This window comes from Lutra lutra, chromosome 15 (genome assembly GCF_902655055.1).
Source record: "Lutra lutra chromosome 15, mLutLut1.2, whole genome shotgun sequence".
Taxonomy (NCBI): domain Eukaryota; kingdom Metazoa; phylum Chordata; class Mammalia; order Carnivora; family Mustelidae; genus Lutra; species Lutra lutra.
In genome coordinates this window covers 69,595,991-69,620,910 of record NC_062292.1, presented here as the reverse complement: position 1 = coordinate 69,620,910, position 24,920 = coordinate 69,595,991, and the positions used below count along the sequence as shown (strand labels likewise).

Sequence of the window (24,920 nt, the reverse complement as noted above, 5' to 3'; positions counted from 1 at the left end):
TCTATAATATGATTACATATTAAATATATACATTTTAAAAATTCCTTTTAAGGGGCACCTGGGTGGTGCAGTTGGTTAAGCATCCAATTCCTAGTTTTGGCTCAGTTTGTGATCTCAGGGTCACGATCTCAGGGTCACGAGATCAAGCCCTGTGTTGGGCTCCACACTCAGCACAGAGTCTGCCTGAGCTTCTCTCTCCTTCTGGCCCTCCTACTTGTACACATGCTTTCTCTCTCTCAAATAAACAAATCTTAAATAATAAATAAATTCCTTTTAAGTTCTCAAAGTTGCAAAAGCACAATCAAAAAAAAAAAAATCTGAGGGGGCGCCTGGGTGGCTCAGTGGGCGAAGTGTCTGCCCTCAGCTCAGGTCATGGTCTCAGGGTCCTGGGATTGAACCCCATGTAGGACTCCCTGCTCAGTGGGGAGTCTGCTTCTCCCTCTGCCTCTGCTCCTTTCCCTCCCCACCATCTCATGCTTGCTTGCTCTCTCCCAAATAAGTAAAATCTTTTTTAAAATCTGAGAAAAAAATTACAGAATTCATGACTGAGACACTCTTTGAGAAGAGTAACTTCCGAGGATTTTACAACCTTTTTTATCCACTAGGATACTGGGAAAGTCTTTAAATCCTCCACACTTACGGTGACATACAGGAGTATATCATACATACTGATGAAAATGGCTATGAACAGAATACATGTTGCAGAAGAGTATTTATGGCTTCACTGATTAAAAAAAAGGGGGGCCTCATTTCAACCTGAACAAGAAAAAAGAAGTTATGAGGAAAGCTCAGCTTGTGTTAGCACATAACAACTGTACAGTGCTGTACAGTTTATAGAGCACCTTTATGTGTAGACGCATTTGACTAATACGGAAATCTAGCAAAAGAGATAAAGCAGCTCTTGATCCCCATTTCTAAGGTGAGGGAACTGTGGTGTGAAGGCTTCAAAGGACTAAGCCAAGGTCACGCAGATGATAAATGGCAGAGCAAGGACTCCAACCTTGTTCTTCTGTGCCAGAACAAAACAAAAGGGGTAACTTCTAAATGTACGCAACATTTTCTCATATTCGTATCTTTAATACTTATCAGATGACAGGTACCATGCTAGGCACTGGACACACAACAGTAAAAACACATGGTATCTTTCAGGGTGTTCACAGACCATTGAGGGGAAACAGACAATATTTACAGAGCGAGATCAAAGAAGAAAGCAAAGCGAAGTCTCTCTGGGAAAATCAGGAGAAGGCTTCCCAGAAAGTAGCATTTGAGATGACACTTGGAAGCTGATCTAGGAAATGGAACTGTATGTGCTCATGTATAAACTGTAAGGGAGAAATGTAAGGCCAGATAGAAAGGCAAAGGCCAGGATTACAGGGCCTGAATATTAGGCAAAGTTTAAACTTCACCTTTAAACGACTGGAAACTATTCAAAAGTATTGAGAAAGGCCAAGAGAATAATCCGATCTCTGTCAGACCATTTTGAGCCAATAGAATTGAAAGTTTAAAAGGCAACAAAACTAAAAACAAAGAGAACTAGAAGAGATCCCGGCAACCTCCCAAGTAAGAGTTGTAGCCTGAAGCAGGAGACCAGCAAGAGAGACAGAGACAGAGGTACTGGCTGAGAAATATTTAGAAAGTGATAGAGAAGAGAAATCTGACGATGGTGCTCCCATTTCTGGCTTAGGTGACCCAATGAATCACAGAAGGTGAGCTGAGGGTGAAAACAGAGTGTGAGGTACCAACGGAATATGGAAGTGGGTATGTCCAGCACACAGTAGAAAAATGGAAACAAGAGGCTGGAGTTTAGGAGAAATGTGATAATCTATGTGAATACATGAAGGGTTTTTTTTTTTTGAATAATCAAGTGTTATTTACCATTTCAATGGGAAGGCAATAATTTTATCATCATTATTTGTATGATGCTTCAACGTCTACACTTTAAAATCCCATATTATGCTAATCACATTTTGTACTTTTGTTATAAACAATCACGAGATTAGAAAAACAGTTATTATTCTTATTTGATCAACAAATATTTATTATTAACTATATATCAAGTACTGTATTAGGCATTAAAACACCAAAATAAATCCATGCTTTTGTAGACCCTGTATCACAGGAGGGGAACCAACATGCAATAAATGTAAAAAAAGGGGGGGCACCTGGCTGGCCCAGTTGGAGGAGCATGCAACTCTTGGTCTCAGGTCATGAGTTCGAGCCCCACGCTGGGTGTAGAAATTACTTAAATAAACTTTTTAAGAAAGGCAATAAAAGTCAATCAGAGAAAGACAATTATCATACAGTTTCACTCAAGAAACAGAGGAGAGGATCACAGGGGAAGGGGGGGGGAACTGAATGGGAAGTAATCAGAGAGGGAGACAAACCATGAGAGACTCTTACCTATAGGAAACGAACTGAGGGCTGCTGCAGAAGAGGTGGTGGGAGATGGGGTAACTGTGTGATGGGCATTAAAGAAGGCACATGATGTGATGGGCACTGGGTACCACTCATGCAACTCATAAATTATTGAACTCTACATCTGAAACTAATGTACTATATGTTTGTTAACTGAAATTTAAAAAAGCAATAAATGTAACAAACATATGTTTGCTAATTGAAATTTAAAAAGCAATAAGTGTAACAAACATGTTATAAAATTATAAGCACTGTAAAAAAAAAGACAATAGGGCATGGAAAAATCAGGAGTGAGGTGGGAGCTGAAGGTACAATTTTAAGAGATCTCACTGAAATGGTAACATATTTAAGCAAAGACTTGAAGGAAGAAAATTAGTCATTTGTATTATCTCTGTGAGAAAAACTAGCTATTTCCCACTAGAAGGAATAGCTAGTGCAAAGGTCCTAAGATAAAGAGTGTGAATGGTGTATTCAAGAAACAAGTCAAGGTTGGGGCGCCTGGGTGGCTCAGCGGGTTAAGCCTCTGCCTTCGGCTCAGGTTATGATCTCAGGGTCCTGGGATTGAGGCCACCCCCCCCCCCCCCCCCCCGCATTGGGCTCTCTGCTCAGCGGGGAGCCTCCTCCCCCGCCCCCCGCCTGCCTCTCTGCCTACTTGTGATCTCTCTTTCTCTGTCAAATAAATAAATAAAATCTTTAAAAAAGAAACAAGTCAAGGTGGCTGGCTGGAATGGAGTGAACAAGAGGAAGGAAGATGATCAACAGAGAAGGTGGTGGGGATCACAGAGCATGCAAGACCCTACAGGCCACTGTAAGAACAGACTTTTATTCTGAAAGAAATGGGAATTTTAAAATTAGGAGCCGTAGGTAGCATGGGGGGAAAAATTAGAAGGCTTATCCAAAATCATACAGCTAATAAATGGCAAAACTAGGATTTGACTCGGGATTTCTAAATTCCCTATGCCTGTGTTCTACTATTCCAATATGCACTTACTAGCCCTACAACCTCCCTCCCCAGAAGTCGGAACTTAAATACTCTCAAAAAGCTAACTCCGTAAATATTTTCTAGGTAAGAGATGTACTAACTCTCTGGTTAAGATTTCTAATCCCTCACAACTATAATGGGAATTTATTAATTCTGATGTCTAATCTAAATCCCACTGAAATTCCAGCCTATATTTTGGGTGATTAAAAATTCCACCTTCCCCCCAAATGAGACAAGCCCAAGAAAGCTTTGATCAGTAGGCTTAATCCATGACTTTCAGCTTCAACTAACGGTAACCTGAATTACTTAGAAAACGTGTACCTCTCAGATGTGAAAAGCAAAAAGAGAATGGCTCAGGAATGTGGAAGTATTGTCATTTTTGTTAATACTTTACCAGTTAGTATTAACAACTAAAAGTTTGTATGTTGTCAAAGAAGTTTCTGCAGTTACTGTAACTTTGCGGTCTAGGATTTGACCAGTCTCATACCTCAGGAGTAACAAAATATGTGTTCTTATTCATCTGTTGCTTTTGGTACTTTAACCCAAAACTCTTGATGGCTTTTTGCCAGTTAGTGGCAATTTAAGGCAATAACAAAGATTAGAGGATTTTGAGGGAGATACCATGTAAGAAGTAGACAAACTTTAGCTCTTTTACGACCCTGGGTCACTCCTTTCCTACTAAATGAACTCAAAACCACACAGGAATATTTCAAATATCCCTGAGAGGGAAAAATGGAACATGAAGAGGGAGCATTTCAAATCCGATTTTCTTCAACATTACTACACAAGTCCAGGAGTCTCTGCTCCATGGACTCAGGAGCCACCAAGATCCCCAAACAGTACCTACAGAAAATGTCACAGGGTTACTAAGGATAAACCAAACTATACAGCTAACAGAAGGTTTCTCCTTAAAAGGCAGACCTTTTCAACAAAAACTGAACTTTCTTATGCATCTTTTCCCAAGCTTAGCCAATGCAGGGGAACTGCAACTTTGTGTGGGATTGTCTGATAGGTTAGATCTTTTCCTGAGCAAGAAATGGACAGCTTTACAGCAGGGCTAGATTTATAGTCAATCTGGGTGTGTCTTTTTTTCCCCCTCCCCTCCAAACTGCTTCAGAAAATGCCTGGCTATTGTGCTTTGATATGTAATGATACACGGCTTTAAATACTGTAAAAGGTCTAGGAAAGAAAATTCCTTGGTCCTAGTGAAGGCTCCAATCTTGTGCTTTCTCTAGCAGTTGTTTGAATCAATCAAACGACACAGTGTTCTGAGTGCAGAGGGGCCGCTTGTTAATGCGCTCATCCCAGTGGGTTGGCTGACATGGAATACACTCCAGTCTAGCAACCAGGACAGCACAACTGTGGCTCCCCTATACATGCACCTCCAGCTTGGTGGGTGGGAAGAGAAGGAAGGAAAAAACAAACAGCAGACTGAAGCAAGAGGCCTGTTCTTTACAACATGCTAGCTTAAAACTAGGATGAATCCAGAGGTACCAGCATTCCATCAGGATACTATTATTCAGGGACTTCAGCTCAGGTCATGATCCCAGGATCCTGGGATCAAGTCCCACATCAGGCTCCCTGCTCAGTGGGGAGCCAGCTTCTCCCTCTGCCTGCCTCTGCCAGCCTCTCCTCTTGCTTGTGCACTGGGCTTTCTCTGACAAATAAATAAATTAAATCTTAAAAAAAAAAAAAAAAAAGGATACTATTATTGACACACTGACACCCTCCTCCCACCCCCACTCTGCTATTCTGTAACCAAAATCCAACCTGAAGGTCTGACCCAGCCAGGAAAAGAAGAAAAAAAAAAAAAAAAAAAAAAAGTGTGTGTGTTGGGGGGATTGGAAACATTTGTCCAAAAAAGAAAGAGAAAGGGGGAAGCACACAGGCTTCTGAATATCTTTAAGACTATGAGGTACAGGGACGCCTGGGTGGCGTCCCTGCTTCAGCCACTGCCGCTGCCTTCAGCTCGGGTCATGATCCCAGGAGTCCTGGGATGGAGTCCCGCATCGGGCTCCTTGATCAGCGGGGAGCCTGCTTCTCTCTCTGCCTCTGCCTGCCTCTCTGCCGGCTTGTGATCTCCAACAGATAAATAAATAAAATCTTTAAAAAAAAAAAAAAGACCATGAGGCTCAGAAAAAAAATTTTGCATCTTCCCTCCCAACACCCATGGCCTTCTACTGAACACAGCAGGAAAGGTCACAGCCAGAACTGAGCCGAGAAGAGCTGATCAGGGACCCTGGTCAACACTGTTCCTAGCCAAGCACTGGAGCGGCGTGTGTGCAGCCCCTTTCCGGCCTGCCCCTAAACAGGAAGTTAGCAGACATCACAGTCAGAGGAGGCAAACCACAGTGTCCTAAAGATGGATGCTGCTGTCAGCTACGAATTCCTCTCACTCCATCGGAAGTGTTTTCAAGTAAGGAATAAGCAGGACAAAAGTCCGTAAGCCTCACCTCCTCTCAAACTGGGTCACTCAGCCTACAGGTCTGGCCTTCTGATTCCTGATTAATATTTATCTGCTTCAGTCCTCACCACGAGGACTACAACTGCCCAAGACTAAAAAAACTATACGCCTCTAAAGACGGAAGGCAGCACTGCCAAACCAGCACTCCTACTAACTCATTATTCATACAACCTACCTGTTTAAAAAGGCCAAGGGAAGACTACTCTTGACCCAGTCCATCCCCAAACACAGACTAGACATCAGTTACAAAGCAAAAAAAGCAGACATTTCCAACAGATGCGGGCCTTCCTTTAAAATACACGGAGGCCTCCCGCAGCACCGACTCTACTAGCTCCGAAGTAGCCTCCTTACCCGTCAGGCAGACAGAAATGTTGCTCTAGAACAATACTCTGTAACGATCGCTCGGACACCAAAAACACGAGTCAGACCTCAACGAGCAGTTTAGGTCAGTGCATCCAAGAAAAAGCAAAAGTTGGCTTAATGTCCAACATCCACGCACGCTGCCGCCAGAAAACAATTAGAAATCGGTAAACGGGAGGTGAGACTAGACTGGAGAAGTGAGAGGGAAGGCTTCACTTTGAATCACATGCGCGCACTACCTATCCAAAAACTGCATTTTTATATATAAAAATGTTTCCAAAACCAAGAGCATCAGCTCCTCAACAGGACCCGCGAGCCCTCGGGCTGCTGCAGTCTGGCCCGAAGGCACCGCTCCCTTCCCCAGCTCTGACACGCACACAAAAGCCCTGCAAACAACCCCTGGTCGGAAACGGGAAAGTCGCTCTCCGCAGGCTACCTGCCTCCCCGGACGACAGCAGGAGGAAAGGCCAGGCCAGCTCCGCCAGCGGGCACGTGCCCCCCCCCACCCCGGGCCTCCACCGCCACCCCCGCGCCAGCCGCCCCCGCGCCAGTCCCGAGCGAACGCCGCGCGGCTGCGGGGGAAGAGTCCGAAGAGGCGAGCACGCCTTTCCGGGGGGCGGGGGGCCGTCCTGGGCCGGCGAACGGCACCCACAGGAGCGGCCGCTCCTCGGCGTCCCAGCGAGCAGAGCGGCAGAAAGTACTCCAAGTCCCGCTCCGGTCCGCGGAGGGCCAGCCCCGGCTCCGTCGGCCCCCGGAGCGCCCCAGAGGCCCCGCCGAGGACAGCGGCGCCGGGGTCGCTCGGAAGGGGAGCCCCACCCGGGCGGAGAGCGGTCCCCGCTCCGACGGCGGCGCGACGCCCGATCCCGTCCCCTAAATAAAGAGAATCCCGCCGCGCTCCCCTCACCCGGGGAACCCCCGCGCGTCCCGGCGACCGGCGGGGCCCGGACTGCGCGCGGGGAGCAGCCCCGGCCCCCCGAGGGCACCCCCGGGGCCGGAGCGAGCTGGGGGGGGGGGCGCTAGAGCGGAGCGGAGGGGAGCATGGCGGGCGGGAGGCAAGGAGTGGAAGCGGGGATGGCGGGGGAAACGGGGCGCGCGGGAGGGAGAAAGAGTCAGAGCAGAAGGAGCGGAGGGACGCGAGGCGGGGGCGCGCGAGGCCGAAGGGAAAGGCCGGGGAGCGCGCGCGGGGCGGGGGAGGGGACGAGGTGAGGGGAGCGCGAGGCGGGGGCGCGCGGGGCCGGGCGGGGGAGGGGGACGCGAGGCGGGGGCGCGCGGGCGGGCGTCGGCTCGCGGGCGCTTCCCCTCCCCCGCCCTCCACCTTTCCCTTCCCCCACCGCCGCCGCCGCCGCCCGGCTCCCCCGGTCCTCGCGGCTCGCCGCCCCCGGGCGGGCGGGCGGCCAGGCGGGCCTAGGCCAAAGCTCCTCACCTGGCGGTGGCGGGGTAACTCCCGGCGAGCTCGCCTCCTCAGGCGGCGGCGGAGGCGTCGAAAAAGGGAGGCGACGGCACAGTGGGTTCCGGGCCCCGCCGACGGGACCGGGGGCGGGGGTGGGGGAGGGGGGCGGGCCGGACCAGGGCGGGCGGGCGGAGCAGACACTGCGGTACAGACGGGGGGCAGCGGCGGCGGCGGCGGCGGCGGCGGCGGCTGCACCGGCGGCGGCACCACACAAACAAGGACGCTGATTGGGCAGCTGCCAAGCGCCTCGGCTCCGCCTTCCCCACACGCCACGACGCCCATTGGGCGACCCCAGCCGGCCTCCCCGCCCTCCTCTGCTCGGCCCCACCAATAGACGAGGGGATGCCGGGACTACACCCCACCCTCGAAGAGTGAGTGGCTGGAGCAGTGATGATTAGCGTACGGAGTACCCAATCCTAAGCGGAGGAGGGGGATGGTCTAGCGGGGGCGCGTTAATGGGTACCTCGGCCAGTCCCAGACACATCCGGGTCTTAAGCAGCCCATTAAGTGTCGGGGGTCAAAAAATCGCTTCAGGCTGCAACTTTACCTTAGAGACGTTTTGGTCCCCAGGCAGCCGCCGTACCCCAGTATCCCCAAACCCGGCTTCCCCCTCGGCCCGCTCTCATTCTTCCGACTCCAAAGATGGAGACTGGCGAGCGGCGCCGGGCTCCGCGCTGGGTGGTGGCTCCTCGCGACCGAATCCCGGAATCTGACGATGGCAGCGGCCGCGGGCGCTCGGGCCTCGCGGTCTGTGCGGGGCGTGGCCTGCTCGGGGCCTGCGGCTTCCTGGTGTGCGTAGGGCCCCGCGCGCGCGCCTGTGGCGGCCGGGGCAGCGGCGGTGCCCGGGGGCCGCGAGGGGCCGGCAGAGCGCGGGGCGCGGGGTGAGCGCAGCACCGGCGCCGTGACGGCGGGATCCGGCCCCGCAGAGCCGGCGGGTCAGGCAGGGGCCGGCGGGTGGCACCGTCCCGCCCCCCCGGGGGGCGCAGACCCCGCGACGCGCCCGGAGGTTCCCACGCTCAGTCCCCGCCGCGGCCCGAACCCCGAGCTCAAGAAGCGGCTCTGAGACATGGAGTAACTCGCGAAGGTCGACAGCGCGTCAGGGAGAAAGCGGGGCTTTGATCCCCGAGAGCCCGGGCTCCCGGAGCACCGCGGCGTGCCCGCGCGGCCGCGGAGAAGTCGTGCGGCCCCGTGGCAGTGCAGCGGGCGGAGGGGGCCACCTGAAGACAGGTGCACCCCAGGGTCACCTCAGTGGGCGGAAGCCTCGTCTCGCCCCGCACAGGGTCCGCGCACAGTCACCGGCCTGGCCTGGGAGCTTGGCGCTCCGTCTTAGTGGTTCTAGGATGCGGGTGCAAGTGACTTAGCCGCTGCTCTCTGTGCCCCGCTCTCCCCTTCTGTGGACGGGAGTGATGGAGAGGAGTCCAGCTCAGAGCGGAACTGTGAGGTTACGAAGTAGTGCGTTTAAAATGTGCAGGACAGTGCCAAGGGCCCAGTAAGCACTCAGCAGGCGTGGTACTGTGTCCTACTTGGACCCGCCTTGCACTACACTGAAAACCATTTCTCATTTTAGCGCTTTCCCCGACTCAGTTATTTGACACACAAGACAGAGGGCCCATCGTGCAATCAGGCGGCCCTCTAGGAGCTGGGTATAGCAGTGATTGTGACCGAAAACCACTGCCCTCTTTCCCTAACCTGCTGCTTTGCCCATCATCACTCGGATGCCTTCTCTGGCTTCTGCCGAGCCATCCTTCAAGGGCGGAGAGGAAGGGAAGTACGGTGGTGGAAGATACCAGCCTGACCAAGAGCCTAGTGAAGCCTGAGAAGACACTTTTCAACAGAATTAAAGTCAGCGGTGGAGGGAACGTTCAGTCTGGAGTGATCCAACTCCAGGGAAGGCAAGTGTGAGGCCACCCTTGCAGCCAGGACCTGACCGCGCCCTCTGCAGACTACCCGCGTGTTGTTTTCTGAAGCTGACACTGATGACGTGTGCTTAGCACTCCATGTGGACGGTGTAATTAACCTTGGAAAAACCACCTCAACCTGCACACAAGGAAAAACTGAGGCACGGGAGTTAAGTAATTTGGCCAATATAATAAAATTAGTAAGTGGGAGAGACAAAATTTAATTAAAATTTTGTCATACCCAAGCCTGTATACGCTCTGAAGTCTGGGAAGAGAAACTGGGCCAGGACGAGGCATGGCCTCCCCCATCCAGCCCCCCTGGGCCCCAGCACAGAGATGTCAGATGTCCCGGTGAGTACTTTGCTGTTAGAATTTCCAGATAGTCTTGTGGTGCAAGAACTCTGTAGTCCTGTGCATCTGACCATAGGGCTCACCGGTGAGGGCGCATTGGAGGCGAGGGCGGCTACCATGTTCATTGGAGTCAAGGGGCCTTCTAGACCATTAAGACTGTATGCTCTGTCAAAGTAGGGACTGAGCCCTAAAATTCTAAAATTCCAGGCAGTTCAGCACTCTGCTGGGCACACCGCGCTCTACACTTGTGAGGTTGCGGGGGGCGGGGTGACTGCTCCCTTGCAGAGGTGGGGAGAGGCTGGTTTTAGGGAGCAAGGTCTGATCAGAGCGTGGGCTGATGTGAGGATTTCCCCTCTGAAGAAGGCGCCTCCTAGTCCCAGGCAGGACAGAAGTTACTTCCCAAGGCCCAGCTTCCCTCCTGTGCAGCTCTTTTTGGAGGGAAAGCATCTCTCATACACAGCACAGGATGGGGAAGGATGGTCCTGTGGCCTGAAGTTTCCCAAATTCAGAAGTACTACCACTCTCTTCATCCACTGTTCTCCACCCCTGGGAATTTGCACAAAAGCCTCACGTAAGTTATTCCCCCCACAGACACTCCCGCCTGCCTTCCCCAGGGCGGGCATCTTGTTGGCTAATTCCCTTTGGGGATTGGTTTTGCAGCTCTGTTAGTTCTTTCCTGTGTTTATTTCATCATACAGGAAAGGGAGAGTTGTGGGTGGGCCTGTCTCCCTGTTGCACATTAAGTGGGCTCCTTACTGTGCCTCACCTTCCTGATTTGTCCCCAGGCCAAGAGCCTGGCTGGCTGGGTCCTGCAAGCAGCGTAGAGCAACGGGAGGGGGTGGGGGCTAGGATGGCTGCGAGGGGTCCCAGGATGCCAGAGAGCCACCAACACCAACTACTAGGGAGAGGGCTGTCCGCTCTGTGGGGGTACCAGAGAAGCCGAGAGGCAAAAGCTGGGGGAGAGGGAAGAAGGCAGAGATGAGCTCAAGGCCCCCAGAGAATGGAGCCTTTGTGTGGGGTACAAATGAGGGACAAGGGGGTGATTGTGTGGGAGGGCCGGAAGCGCCACACAGACTGGCACCACCATAGGCAGCACCGGACTCACTCCTCTCCTGCTCCGAGAGTGCCCCGAGCCCCCCAGGGCCAGTACCAGCCCGGATCCAGGAAAGCAGAGCATGCCTGAGGCTGCGAGGAATGGGCAGGTGGAAAGGACGTGCAGCCCGGGGAAAGAGAGCAGCATCCCCTGCCGTTATCCCAGACCCAGGGAACAGGAGGCAGAAGGAAAAAGACAAGCAGCTTTTACTCTATTTACATCCAACAAAACTTCGCAAGGAACAATCCTTACTGCGCAGCCAGGGCCCTGGGCGGGTGAGGCATTCCCCACAGCAGAGGAGATGGGAAGGGTTAGGACTGGACAAGCCTGGCTGTTCCTGAGGGGAGTATGGGGCTCCTCTAGCTCTCTCCTGACTTTACAGGAGCTATGAACCACTGAACCATGGTGCACCGCTTCCCTTCTTTTTCATCATCCCTAGGAACCTCATAAGCAAGGAGCGGTGGTTCCAGAATAAATAACTGAAAACGCAAACACTAAGGTGGGAAGATCTGACGGAGAGCTTTGGGCTACTTCTGCAGTTCCAAGGAGGAAGGACCATCATTAGCGGAGAATGACATCCCTCCCTCTCATTCAGGGCAAAGGCTCAGTAGCTCTGTACCTTTCCAGTTGTTTTTTAAAACAAAAACTTAGACAATGACCAGGGCAGTGCAGATCGGTGGGTACCCTGGAGGAGAGTTCCCGGTATAACCTGGGGAGAAACAGAGCTGTGCCAACTCCCGCCAGGCCTCATACATCAGCATGAGCATACTGGGCAGGCTGGAGATAGGGGGACTATGACTTTTGCTATCAGTGGGTCCCTCTTCTTGCTGCCCACATTCGGAGCCTACGGCTGGGCCTGCTTCCCAGCCCGGTCCCAACTCCTCTACAAAAGGAGTAGGAAAGCAGGGTATCTCTAGAATCCGTTCTCCCTCACCTCCCCACCCCAGGCTGGAGAGGAGAGCTTAAGGGTCCTTAGCATTCCAGAGGTGCTCCAAAACACTTGCGACAATCAATGGCCTTTGGGGTGGGCATCTGTGCCCGTCGCTGCCTCAGCTCCTCCTTGCCCATGCTGCTGGCCAGCTTGTTAAAGGCGGACTTATACTTCTTGTCAAAGGCCCCTAGGAAAGAGAGTGGAAGCAGGGCAACGGATTACAATTCTAACCTCCCAACACTGGGCCCCAGATACTTTTAAATTCCCCAGCCCCCTGCCTGCTCTCTCACCGATGTCCACATGGTCCTTGCCCAGAGCAGCCATTGTCAGGAATAAGATCTCACGGTAGATGCCCCTGGAGTGGAGGCAGAGGGTACGAGTAAGAGAAAGGGGGTATGGAGCCGGGGACAGGCCAGGGACCTCCCAGATGGGAGCACCGTACCTCTGCAAGTGCAGACCACTGGGAGGCGGTCCTAAAGTCTCCAGCAGGAGCCCCACAGCCTTATGCACCTCATTGAGACCCACGTGGCGCAACACGGCCTCCAGCAGCTCCAGGCCAAGGGCTGCAGGGATAGGGCCGGGCCATACCACCCGCTGCGGGATCTGGCCTGGGTGAAAGGGAAGCAGCCAGATCACTGCGTCCTGCGGGCATCACCCACCCTTTCCCAGCCTAGGCCGGACACCAGACTCACTGTGGACCCTCCAGAGCACGTAGAGAGGTGGGCAGCTGCTGGGATCGGGGGTCAGGACGTCCCACAGCAGCCGCACCTGCACAGCCGCTGGGTCAGGCGTCAGCCAGGGAGGTGGGGCCTGCAGGGGCCGAGACAGGGGGCAGGTTCAGGGGCCGGCTGGCAGAGGGCTGGAAACAGAGCGGTGGCGGAGCTCCAGGACGCAAAGGGACGCTGCAGGCTAGAGCCAAAAGGAAGAGGGAGAGGAGCCCTCGGGCCCCCAGGGGAGTGTGAGCTCTCCAAGGCACACACTTGGTCCTGGAGCTGCTGCATCCCTTGTCCCTAAAAGCTTCCCAGAGCCTGAAAGGTGAATGTTGGCGGAATGACACCACCGTCAGGGAGTCACTGGGTAGGAACCAGGCACTACACGGGCATCGAATGAGCCTGGGCACTTAGGCTGTTCTACAAATGAGAAAACGGAGGCTCGGTTTCTCCGAGGGGTCAGCCCAGGCCTGTGACTCGCTCTGCAGGGCCCGAGGGACAGACCCAGAGGAGAGGTGCGTAACACCCAGCAAGCACCAGCAGGGGCCACGGGAGGGCACTGACCTGCAAAGGTGGGGGGCCATCACAGGAGGCCAGCACCAGGCATGGCAGAATACTGGGCAGACGCAGCCGCTGGAAATACCACAGAAGGTTCCAGAAGATAATGGGATGGGCAGCAGGCAGCTCAGGCAAGGCCAGCACCTCACTGCCCTCATTTTCCACCAGCGACTCCAGTTCCTTACGAAGCACCAGGGGACTCAGGTACGCCCAGGCACCCCCATCGACCCGCCGGGAGGCAGCCTGTTGGGCATAAAGAGGGAGGACGGTCCCATCCCCAGAACCCTGCTTCCCACCGAACCACCACAGGCCGCAGCTCCCAAGATGCCCCATACCTCGATGCCCATCGCACCCCACCACCGCCGGGCAACACACACGGACCCCCACCATTCTCCTCTGGCCCAGCCCTTACCCCTGTGTGCCCGTTGCACAGCTGGGGCTCATCCAGGGCAAGGCAGAGCCTGCGGTCACTGAGCACGGGGCCTGGGCCCCCAGGGACAGGAGCATCTTTGCTGCTACTGGCACCAGCAGGGACAGGCTTGGGGCTGGGGGCACTGCAGGGGATAACGGGGGTCAGCCCCAGAACTCCTGCCTCCAAGTCCCGCCCATAATACTTTCCCTCCTTTGGGCACCTGGGTCGGGAGTCAAGGGTTTGGACGCTGAGCAGGGGCACAAAGGGGCAGGCACAGAAGGGGCACACTGTGTTGAGGTTGGAGTCATCGGGCGCCCAGCCAGCCATGATCTCCTCATCGTACACCAGCGAGTCACAGGCACGGCACAAGGAGCAGCTGGAAAGCAGGATCTGCGGGCGAGAAGAGCCCCCGCCCCAGGCTCAGGAGCCCAGGCTCTGTCCACCTGCCCCAGCCTCTGCCTCGCCAGAGGGAACGTGGGGGGAGCCTGCACGTGGGTGTGGGGCCCATCTGTGCAGAAGGGGCTCTCCTCACTTCCAGGGAAGGCGGCTGCGAGGACCCAGGGGTGTCGCTGAGGCGCTCTGAGGACCGGCGCAGGCCCAGGCTGCTGATGGAAGGCTCAGAGAGGTCCCACTCGCTGTCCAGAGAGGCGGAGCTCTGCCACAGCAGGAGAGGGGCACTCAGCGGGCACTGCCCCCCCCTTCTGGGCTCTGTCTCCAGACCTCTGGCCCTGCCCCTCGCAGGCTACCTCGGACGCGGTGGATCCAGGCCGCTCCCGGGGGCGCAGGAGACTGTCCATCGGGCTGCGGCGGGCCGGAGGCGGCAGCTCAGGGGGCAGCTCAGGGGGCGCAGTGCGAGAGGCAGGGGAGCGGCGGGAAGGAGTGAGCAGTTGCTGTAGGCGGGCGCCCAGCCCTCGTCGCGGGGTGCTGGCCTCCTCCTGATTCCCGCCAGCCTTGGGCGCCCGCCCGCTCGGCCCCTCCAGGGCTTCCGCTGACTGGGCACCCAGAGCTGAGCCCGAGTCCTCTGGGCTGCCTCCAGGGGCCGGTTCCTCACCAGTCAGGCTCAGGTCCGAGAGGCTCCCATCGCGCCAGGGAACAGGGGAACCCCGGGGCTCCAGCACCCCCAAGGCCTCTATCACTGCAGGGCAGACACGAGCCAGAGAAGACAGAGCCTCGCCCATCATCCGGGAGCCAGGGAAGCACAGCCCCTGCCCGCAGAAAAGACAGCAACCCGGACAAGGACCCCCAGCTTCCGCAGCACCCCCCATCACCTCACAGCCTGGCTCTGCTCTCCCCCTCTCTCCCTGCCCCGCGGTAAGGGAAGTCAGCTGGGGGGATGGCTCCAGCAGCCACTCACTGTGGGCCACGCCGGCCTCCACGGTGGGCTGCGCCCCGCGGGCACTGCCTAGACTGCCGCTTTTCACCAGGCGCCCCGCGGGGGAAGCCAGGTCCCGGAAACTTCGACCGGCCCAGGTGGTCTGGCGCTGAAGTGGGCGGGTGGGGGAGGGCCGTTCCAGGCCGGGCACTGCGAAAGACCAGGACGCGGCTGAAGACAGCCAGGTAGAAGACAGCCCAGCCCCTATCCCAAAACAGGGCTCCTTGCGTGGGTCTGGGGTTAGAGGGCTCCCCCCAGGCAGAACATCCTCTCCTTCGTTGGTTACCAGCCAATCGCAGTGTCCCTGTCCCCAGGACCCCCGATGCCAACCACAGGCTCAGCCCCGGCTCTCTGCACCTCTCCCTGCCGGAGCCTGGCTGCTCTGCCCCCAGCCCAGTCCCGTACCCACCTGTCCGGCCGCTGCCAGCCTCTTGTGCGGCCGCCTCCTGCTCCTGCTCCTGCTGCCGCCGCCGCCGTTCTCTCAAGGGCTGGCGGAACTGAGCAGCCCCCAGGACAACGTTCCGGAGCTTGGCCCAGCGCAGGCGCCCACCCGGTGTACCCGACAGCCACTTGCTTTCCAGCACGGCCTGCCAAGCACAGTGCCCATCAAGATGGCCCACTTCACGCCCTGACCGCAGCCGGGTGGCCGCTGCCTGCTCCAGGGATGCCAGGCACCCAGGGGCCACCTTCCCCTGCAAACATCCTGCCGATGGCTCGGCCAGGAGCAAGCCCACACGAGGCAGGTGGCAGCGGCCACCTGGGCGAGATCTAGAGGAAACCAGAAGCTGTGTGGATACTTTGTATCCAGACTCTGCTACTTAGGAAGCACGTGGCTTTGGAAAAATCTTTTCACTTTTCTGGTCATCGATGAGTTTCATCACGTAAAAACCAGTTCAGTATTGTGGTTAAGGACCCGAACGCAGAAAACGTTGCTCTGCCTGTGTTCCATGCCCTGACTCCCTCATTTCCTCCCTGTGGAACCCCGGACAAGCCAGCCGCTCTCTGCAACCTCACCACCCCCCAAAAGATGCGGGGGGCGGAGGGGCGGCCTGCAGAAAAGAGAGCAGATGTGTGAGGTGCCAGGACCGCTGGCTCACATCAGGACTACCGTGGGGAGGGGGCCGCGCTCCTCATCGGGGCCCAGGCAAGTGAGGGAGCCGCCCGCAGGAAGGGACGCACCCAGTACAGGGGCTGACAGTGGTCACAGGGCGGGTGTGGGGAGGGGGCGGGGGGGCGTCAGGGAGCAGCACCCTCCCCATACCACACCTGGCACTGCCAACTGTCCCGCCCCAAGCAGACCCCGAACCTTGTTGTAGTAGCCGTAGGTGATGGTGTTGGGCACGACACCCGCCCGCCTCATCTCCAGCATGACTCGCACGGACAGCACAGGCTGTCCGTAATGGGAGCACAGCTGCATCAGCACCCGGTAACACACCTGTGCCAGGACACAGTGCGGTGAGGGGCCCACTCCCCTGCCCCCACCCTGGGCTCAGCACCCCCTTCTCCCCCCACCCAGCCCCTGGGGTCGCAGCCTCCCCTGCCACCGCCCACCCACCCAGCTCCCAGGTCTCCGCCTCCCTCGGTCCCCACAGACCTCACTGGGCCCGCTCCCCCTACCCCAGCGCCCTGGCAGCCTCCCTCCCCACCCGCAGCCGCACAGGCCCCCCACCTCATCAGGCAGCACCACCTTGCGGCTCTCCATCTGGCGCAGCACATGGTAGGCCGTGTGCAGGGCCTGTACGCGGGAGGGCGCCGAGCGCACATAGGCTGGCAGACACAGGAACCACAGTCCGTAGCAGTGTCCCAGCAGGCACCGGGCCCACAGCTCCGGCACGGCTGCTGACTTCTGTGCTGTCCGCTGGGCCACCTTCATCTCCTGGATGGGGCAGGGCACACCTGGGTAAGGACCGTGCCAGGCCACGGCATGTCTCAGAACGGTGGGGGAGAGGCAGCCCCCTCCCCGAGGCAGGGCCTGGGCTCCGAGGGGGCAGGATGGACGCTGCACCCAGGGTTTGGTCCCGAGGCCCCAGGCAGAGATGCCCAGCTCTCAAGCGTGGACGGGGCCCCAGCTTCCAGAGCTTGGAAGATGAAAGTGGGGGCAACGACAGCAGTGCCAGCAGCTAACGTTTTACGGGCCAGGCTCACTGAAACCTGCTAATAACGGCGTAGCCACCCTCAGGTCTGCCTCACAGCTGAAAAAACGGCCCAAGTCAGGTGCCTGTGCGGGGCCCACGTCCCGATCACCTGTTTGGTCCGGCGAGGGGCAGGGCTGCTGGGCGCGCTACGGGCTGGGCCGGGCACGGGAAGCGCCCCGGGCTGCTCCCTCGGGGACTCGAACAGCTCAGGCCGCAGCTCTGGGAACCCGTCGTAGCTGCGGGGGCAGAAAGAGGCAATAGCAGGGACCACCAAGGCAAGGGCAGCCGCAGGGGAGCAAGAGGCTCTCACCAGTACTGTGGGGGGGGTTCGCCGCCCTCTGGCGCTGGAGGCTCCTCGGGGGGTGTGATGAAGACCGTGAGCTCACTCCCGGACAGCTCCTCCAGCTCCACCAAGGGCGTCAGCTCAGGCTTCTCCTGCTCTGGGTGGACCTACCACAGGATGGTGAGGGCAAGCGTCAGGGCGGCAGGCACAGTGGGCGCCGCTCCTGGCTGTCCAGGAGATGGCATCGCCCAGCAGCACCGTGATGGGGAAGGAGTACGTGGGCCCGGGCGCCCCCGAGGCCCCCGAGATACCGCTGGGGGCGGGCGGCGGGCACGGGTGGCCGGTGTGTCTGCGAAGCCAGCTGTGTGCACCGTGTAACTGCAGCGGGGGGCACCCGGTGCGGGCCAGGGGTCCAGTGCTCGGAGCAGCAGCAGGGTGCACGCAGGGCGGACGGCGCCCAATACCTTGTCGACGCAGGAGTCGAAGAACTCGAGGGCAGCGTGCCGAGCGGAGCCGAAGGAGCACTCCTCGATGAACTGCGAGAACATCTGTGTGCGCAGCAGCTGACAGTACAGCTTGTGGCTGGAGCGCTCCCGGGATCTGAGGAAGCCTGGGGGGGGCGGGGGCGTCGCGGGGGTCAGCAGGCCCCATCGGGGCCACAGCCCACCGGCCTCTCTTGGGCTCCTTAGGCAGGACGCCCGCGGTTACAGAGCACCAGTCCCGCGGGGCCCACCCTTCCATCCGTCTGCACCCAGTGCCTCAGACCAGGGTCCCTGAGGTCAGGTCCCCAGGGAGAGCTTGGCCCCAGGGGCACTGCACTCCAAGCCCTGGGCCCCCAGAGGGCAGGCCAGTGCTGGTGTATCTCGGCGCCCCAACTCCAAGCCCAGAGGCAAGCATGCGGCCGGTGCCTCTAACGCTGCCCATTGCGCCCGCTGCCCAGAGCCCAGCACCCCTCCCCCGCCAGCTCCCCACGCAGAGACAGGCCTCCCTACCCTGCAGGAAGAAGAGGTTGTCGACATCCCGAGCCCCCTCGGAGGGGGCCTGGGTGAGCGGGCGCAGGAAGTCCCGGTAGCCCTTGAGCAGACAGGCCATGAAGCGGAGGAAGGCTCCCTGGACCTCACGCTCCAGCCGTGCCCGGCGCCCGCACACCGCCTCATAGTCCGTCAGCAGGAACTCCAAGGACGCCTCCTCCTCAGGCCCAGTGTATGCTGGGGACCAGGGCAGCTGGGGTCAGGGCCGACTCTGGCACCCCCTGGCTGGTACTGACCGCAGCATCGCCAGTGGGGAACGGTTTCAAGCCACCCCAGTGGCCTGTTTGACCTCCACCCCTGCGCACGCAGCGCTCCCGGGGAAACCCTAATACCTCTAAGCTCCTCAAGGAAGGTCTAGCTCTCCCCAGGCCTCCCTATCTGGGGCTCAAGGTCAGTACCAGTTTCCAGTCCCCACCCTAGCCCAGGGCTCTCACTCTGGTCCAGCTGCTGGTACAGGCTTGTCAGGGTGGCCAGCAGAACCTTGTAGGGCTTGCGGGGCAGGGTCCGAGGGGACAGGGGCTTCTTCTCCTCGGTCCTGTGAGATACGCAGAGAGAAGAAGGGGCTGTGGGGCTGCGGGGCTGCTCGCCAGCCTCCCTGGGGCTCGCCGAAGGTTCTGTGTGCATGTGGCGTGGCTCACACCAGCCCTGAGGGAGGCCCGGCCCTCTTACTGGAAGAGCGTGTTGGTGTCAAGATCGACACAGATGACATCAGCAGGTGGGTCATGCAGATCGAAGTAGCTAGAGTGGATCCCCACGATGAAGGGCACCGGGGCGCTCAGCACATCTGCCAGCACCAGCGGGCACAGCGGGATGTAGGGGCACTGCCAGTGCAGTGGGAAGGTCATCTGGGGCACCAGGGAAGGGAGACCAGTGAGCAGGGGCCTGGGGTGGCTGAGGGGGCGCAGGAGGGAGGTGGGGCACGGGCCAGGGTGGGGATTGGAGAACAGCCCCAGACTCCTGCTGAATGGAGACTGTGCCCAAGGAGGAGGCCAAGGGACACCCCCACCCATGCCCCCGAGGAAGCAAGAGGAAGTAGAGTCGGGTCAGGAGTGATTGGGGTGATGCACAGGTGGGAACCTCCCGAGGAGGGAGGGCCCGATGGGGTGGCACTCACGGAGACCAGGGCCTCGCAGACGCTGGTGAGCAGGTCTGGCCGCAGTGAATGGACCAGGAGCTTGTGCTCTGTGAGCACGGCCAGCAGCAGCGTGATGGCCAGCTCAGGGCCCAGGCTTTGCAGCAGCTGCAGGAAGCTTGCACCGCTGCGGGGGTGCCAGGAGGGGGGTTACCAGGGGCCCTGGAGACCCCTCCCCAGACACCAGGCGCAGAGGCCACTGGGGCCTGGCCTGTGCCCACCTGCCTGGCACCTACCAGGTCCTTGGTCATCACAGCACCCTCCCCCGGGGCACATACCTGAGGGGCAGGGGTGAGGATACCGGCTGGCAGAGGCGCAGGTTGTCATAGGGAGACATCTGGGAGGCAGAGGAGCAGCAGGTCAGAAGGAGGAAGGCCCCCACCTCCTTCCTCCCCCCGCCGGGCCTAGGCTCACACCTGCACCAGGATGCGGGGTCTCTGTGGGGAAGGGAAGGGCACGTTGTGAATGAAGTGAGAGATGTGCCTGGGGAAGAGAGGGCTGCGGGTCAGGGGCAGACTCCCCAGTTCTCTCTCCCTGGCCTCCCCCCGCCCCACCCGCTTCGCCCATGAGAACCTCACACCCCCTAGCTCGGAGCACAGTCCCTCCTGATTTCAGGCCTCGCTCACCCCTCAGGCAGTGGCCTCCTCCTTCCCCACCCTGCACAAACCCACAACCCAGTCTGCACTGCGGTGCACCCGGGCCGGAGCTCCCACCCACCCTCTCCCACTGCCCCGGGCCCGCCAGCCCTCCCTCTCGACCGCCTCCCAGCAGCCTGGCCGCTGTGCTCACGCTTCCAGGGGCAGGCGGTGGGGGCCCGAGACGGAGTAGCGGTAGAGGAAGGTGAGGAAGGCGCGGAAGGCGGGGAAGGCGGGCCAGCGCGACAGCACCGCGATGGCGCGGCGGCTGCGCACCGCCCGGCCCCCCAGCGGCCGGCCCCGCTCCACAGCACTCAGCAGGCCCAGAGCCCGCGCCTGCCGCTCCGACAGCCTGGCCCTCGGGAAGGCCTCGTAGAACTGCAGGGCGGCGCCGTACACCTGGGGATGAGGCGGGGCGGGGAAGAGAAGCCGTGAGGCGGGCTCGACGGGGCCGGGACCCCTCAGCACACTCTGCACACGCACCTTGTCACCCGCCGCGCCCGTGAGCACGAAGGTGGAGAAGACGGGCACGGGGTACTTGGTCTGGGCAGGCCAGCACTCAACAGTGGCTCCCATGGGCAGGCAGAAGACGGGCACAGACTCGGGCAGTGGGAACGCCTCGTTGTCCTCCTCTGGGTAGCGACCCAGCAGCTCTGCACCCCCAGCAGAGGGGTGTGGGGACGGACCGAAAGGAGGAGGGTCGATCAGACTCAGGGGAGGGATCCGGGGATGCCAGAGAAGGGCCGAGTGGCAACAGGGAAGTGGGTTCTGGGCACACTGAGGGTACCCCCCCAGGAGAGGGGGACATTAAGGACCAAAGGCTTGGAGGGACACAGGGGCCACTCACCTGCCTCGTATACCAGTGTGTTGGCCTTGGCCAGGCCCACCTTGTAGCACAGGTACACCGCTGGGCCCCACTGCCCCAGAAATGACAAGACAGACACACAGCTGACAAAGATTTCTGGGCGTCGTCTCCTCTACCCTTCCTTTGTCGTCTTTTGAATTTTACTTAAAAATTAAAAATTTTTTAAGTAGGCTCCATGCCCCGTGTAGAGCCCAAAAATACAGAGCTGGACTCACGACCCTGAGATCAAGTCAGACGCTTAATTGACTGAGCCCACCTACATTGTGGGGGTCTTTTGTCTTTAAAACTCCCAATAATCCTGGGACATCTGGGTGCCTCAGCTGGCTGAGCATCCGACTCTTGGTTTTGGCTCAGGTCCTGATCTCAAGGTCAAGAGATCAAGCCCCATATCGGGCTCTGGGCTGGGCATGGCGCCTGCTGGAAATTCTCCCCTCTTCCTCTGTTCCTCCCTCTCTTGCATCTCCCCGCCCCAATAAATAAATAAAATTTTCAAGGAAAAACCTCCCAACAATCCTGGTCTCCCAAGACTAGAGCCAGTCCTCCGGGCCCACCCTGGGCATCAGAGGCCCCAGTGGCAAGTGCCCACTGTGCCCCGTGCCCAAGCCCCACACCAGCACCGTGCAGGCCTCCGCTCCCGGCCCCAGGGCCCTGCTCACCATGCCAGGGTTGAGGCTGCGGGCCAGTCGGCAGTACGTATGAGGTGTGCCCTCGCCCCTGCTGGGCAGCACCAGGCACAGGTCAGTGATGCCCAGAGCATGGAGCCCCGCCCCCTCTGCTGCCCGCCGGCAAGTGAGGTAGGTGCGGGGGTGCCCAGGGCCGGGAGGGGCCAGGTTGGCCGAGTGGCTATACGGGGTCGTGTCCAGCACCTGGAAGCCAGGCTTGGGTCGTTCCTTCCCTTCATACAGGACCCTGGACACAGAGAGCAGGCACAGACGTCAAGGTCTCAGGGCAGAGGAGAAAGACCCCAATCCTGCCCGATCTGCCCAACTAGTCCTACCCACCAGCCTTGTACCCTCGGCCCTATCAAACCGGGCACCAGGGCCCACTTCCTGCAGGGCTCTGCCCTCCAGAACCCTGTCCATCCTCTTCTAAGCTCAGCTCTGCTTCTCCTTCAGTAACCCCTTCTCCAGCCTTCCGTGGCTCTCCTCCTACTCATTCGTAAACGCCGAGAGGAAAAGCTTCCACTTACAGACTCCGAGCCAAGTCCCACGTGCGGATAGCCTCCTTCAAACTTCTCAACCACCCTGTGGGGCAGTGTTCCTTCCCTTCCCCAGAGGGGCTCAAGACCCGGCCCCGGATCCCACAGCTAGCCAGCAGCCACACTAGTCCACAGCCCGACTCCATGTATGGACCGGGTGCATCCACCTACCCCTGCTCCCTGTCTTCGGCCTGCTCTCTTCCTGCCCGCACCCCAGCCCCTGCCTCTCCCCACCTCCCCTGGTGCCCACACAGGAGGGACACACACCCCAGCTCAACGAGGGGGGGCTTGTCACGGCCCCTGCGGTAGCAGATGACGGGCTGAGTTCCCCCCAGGAGGCCAGCACTGAGTTCCAAGGGGTGGCCCCCAGCCGAGGCCTGGATGCAGGTGTAGCCCTGTGGCACCTCCTCGCCCAGCGCCCTGGCAATGACTGCCACGTCCGTGATGGGATCTGCTGGCCGGGGAGCACGCAGGGGCCCACTAGATTCGGGGACACAAGTCTCCTCCGGGATGGGTGCTCCGTTCCCTGCAAGCCCAGCTACCACGAAGTAATCCACCAGCCGGGGGGGCCGCTCTTCCGCCATGGCCCCCCCCTCACTCACGGCATCTGGAACGGTGGGGGGGAGGAGATGTGAAGAAGCAAGGGAGGCGACCAAGGGGCCACCTTCTGCTCCCTCCTCTCCTCAGTCCTTCCAAGGGGAGGGAAGGGTCAGTGGTGGTCAGCCAACCCTGAGCTATCCCGCCTGTGACATCATCAGGCAATTAAGGAGGCCAGGACCCTCCCTCCGGGTGGCACTGGCCCAAGCCCAGCTCCGCTGCAATGCCCACAGCTGCCCTGGGCTCTGACCCCCACATGGCTCCCCTAATCCCTTTAAAGGGCCCACCCAGCCTCACTCCTGGCGGCGGGGACCACAGTCTTCTCTGTAATGGCCTGCAGTGACATCATGCCAACCTGACAGTCTGTTTGAAGGGTTTCTGACCTTCCCACTCTACTGATGACATCATCAGAACCTCTCCGTCCGGCTAAGGTTCTTAAAGAGCGCACCTCTGGGTTTTCAGGAGGACCCCACGGGTTCCCAGGAAGGCCCCCAAGACCCAAGTTTTCAGGTCTCTTCCCCAGACTCAAGTGTCCTTATTCCTCCCCTGTCCACTAACCCGACAAAAAGCCCAGCGCCCTCCCACCTCCAGGATCCTGAAGTTAGGTCGAAGCCGCCGCGGGAGGCAGTCCGGCCATCCGCCCTCGTTCGCAGGGCGCAGGGAGGGAGCCGGGCGCCCCACGGGCCTCCGCGAACTGTGTCCTCACCTGCCGCCATGGCCCAACCCGAGAGCGCGGGGTCCCGGGGGGGTCCCCAGAGCCCGGGCGCGCCAAGCTGGGGAGCAGCTCGGCGGGAGGCTGCAGCGCAGGGCCGGAGGCACGGGGCGCTCGGGAGGGGAAGGGAGGGCACTTCCCGAAACCCGCGAGGGGAAGCTGCGCGGGCGGAAGTCGGCCCCGGGGCGTGCGGCTGGGGGACCGCCGGGCGGGCCCACAGCTGCCCTCCGCCTCCCCGGCCCCCCCCCGGGCCCTCACCCCCCCCCGCCCAGCGCGGCCACACGCGGCGGGTCCCGGCCCGAGAGCCGCGGACGTGGTGGGGGAGGGGGCGGCGGGCCGGGGGGCGCCCTCCGCCCGCTGCACACCTGCGCGCCCGCCCCTGCCCGGCGGGCTCCCCGCGCTTTCACTTCCCCGCTACGGAGGAAGCGGAACCAGCTGCGCCGCCCGCCGCCCCGCCCGCCGCCCCGCCCGCACCCCTCCCCGCCCCCCGCCCCCCGCCCGGCCCTACCTGCCGGCCCGCGGCTCCCCGGCCCCCGGCCCGCGGGCGGGCGGCTCGGAGGCGGGCGGCGGGCGGCGGGCTACCCGGCCCCGGACATGGCGCCCGGCTCAGCGCGCTCCCCGCCGGGCGGCGGGCGGAGGGACAGGCGGCGGGGGCGCCGCGCCGGGCTCGTCCGCGCGCCCCGCTTTCTCCGCGGCCCCCCCCACACCCCCACCCCGGCCGTGACCCCGCCGCGCCCGCCCAGCGCCTGCAGTGCGACCCCTGGCGGCCGGGAGGGCCCCCTGCACGCAGGCGGCGGGCGCCGGGCGGCCCCGGGGCCTGGTCACATGCCGCCCGGGCGCCAGGCCGCGGGCCCCGGGAGGCCCAGGCTGCGCCGACCCCGCGACGCCCCCACTCCCAGGTCTAGGGCACCCTGCATCCCCTGCGGGCCTCGGCCACAAGTTCTCGGTTCCCTCTCCGGAAAAGGGGGCTTTGGAAAGAGGAAGAGGAGAGGGCGGCGCTGCGCGGTGTGCGAGTCCCGGAGGCGGCGGGTAGCAGCGGGGACAAGAGCAGAGGGCAGAGGCTCCCATGGCCGGAGGGCTGGCAGCCCGAGACAGAAAGAGGAAGGCCCTTGGGGACCCTGCGAGCAAGCCGGCTGGCACACAGGGACAGCGGAACAGAGCCGGCCGGGATGGGAATGCGGGCGCCGGGAGGAAGCCAGACGCAGACCCGCAGCACGAGGTCAGAGGCTGGCCAGGTACCGCTTGTCTTCCAGGTTCTCTGGGATTAAAAGGCCCATATGAAAGAGGGAGCCAACCCGAGCCCACCAGGGGCATAAAATCCTCCTGGGGACCCTCC

The 24,920-nt window shown here is 59.7% G+C and overlaps 2 protein-coding genes across 10 annotated transcripts in view; both read right to left on the bottom strand.

The window, feature by feature from the left end:
* The window catches only part of GATAD2B (GATA zinc finger domain containing 2B), an 89,983-nt gene extending 81,604 nt beyond the window's left edge, over positions 1-8,379 (bottom strand). For 2 of the 4 annotated variants that reach the window (XM_047704189.1, XM_047704190.1), the window contains exon 1: positions 7,645-7,848. The gene's annotated coding sequence lies outside the window, so the exon portion shown is untranslated. Of the gene's footprint in view, positions 1-7,644; positions 7,849-8,218 lie in introns of those variants that run through there. The other 2 variants (XM_047704188.1, XM_047704187.1) reach the window with 2 other exon arrangements.
* Positions 8,380-11,201: 2,822 nt separating this feature from the next.
* Positions 11,202-24,232, bottom strand: DENND4B (DENN domain containing 4B). Of its 6 annotated transcripts, none has more exons than XM_047704153.1 (28): positions 24,093-24,232; positions 22,543-22,882; positions 21,734-21,986; positions 21,060-21,129; positions 20,696-20,865; positions 20,367-20,611; positions 19,994-20,060; positions 19,856-19,914; positions 19,560-19,704; positions 19,115-19,290; positions 18,880-18,980; positions 18,407-18,622; positions 17,879-18,024; positions 17,442-17,581; positions 17,241-17,367; positions 16,666-16,872; positions 16,303-16,431; positions 15,406-15,583; positions 14,979-15,146; positions 14,371-14,759; positions 14,157-14,279; positions 13,845-14,014; positions 13,625-13,766; positions 13,219-13,455; positions 12,637-12,754; positions 12,387-12,552; positions 12,235-12,299; positions 11,202-12,131 (listed from the first exon to the last, which is right to left on the bottom strand). In XM_047704153.1, exons 2-28 carry the CDS (start codon positions 22,857-22,859, stop codon positions 11,986-11,988), a joined length of 4,470 nt encoding a protein of 1,489 aa, XP_047560109.1. In that variant the 5' UTR covers positions 22,860-22,882; positions 24,093-24,232; the 3' UTR covers positions 11,202-11,985. The 6 variants fall into 6 exon arrangements, with proteins under 6 accessions (XP_047560109.1, XP_047560106.1, XP_047560108.1 ...); XM_047704150.1 differs by lacking the exon at positions 24,093-24,232 and adding an exon at positions 23,579-23,977 and having other exon boundaries at positions 16,684-16,872; XM_047704152.1 differs by lacking the exon at positions 24,093-24,232 and adding an exon at positions 23,458-23,976.
* Between the last annotated feature and the right edge of the window lie 688 nt (positions 24,233-24,920).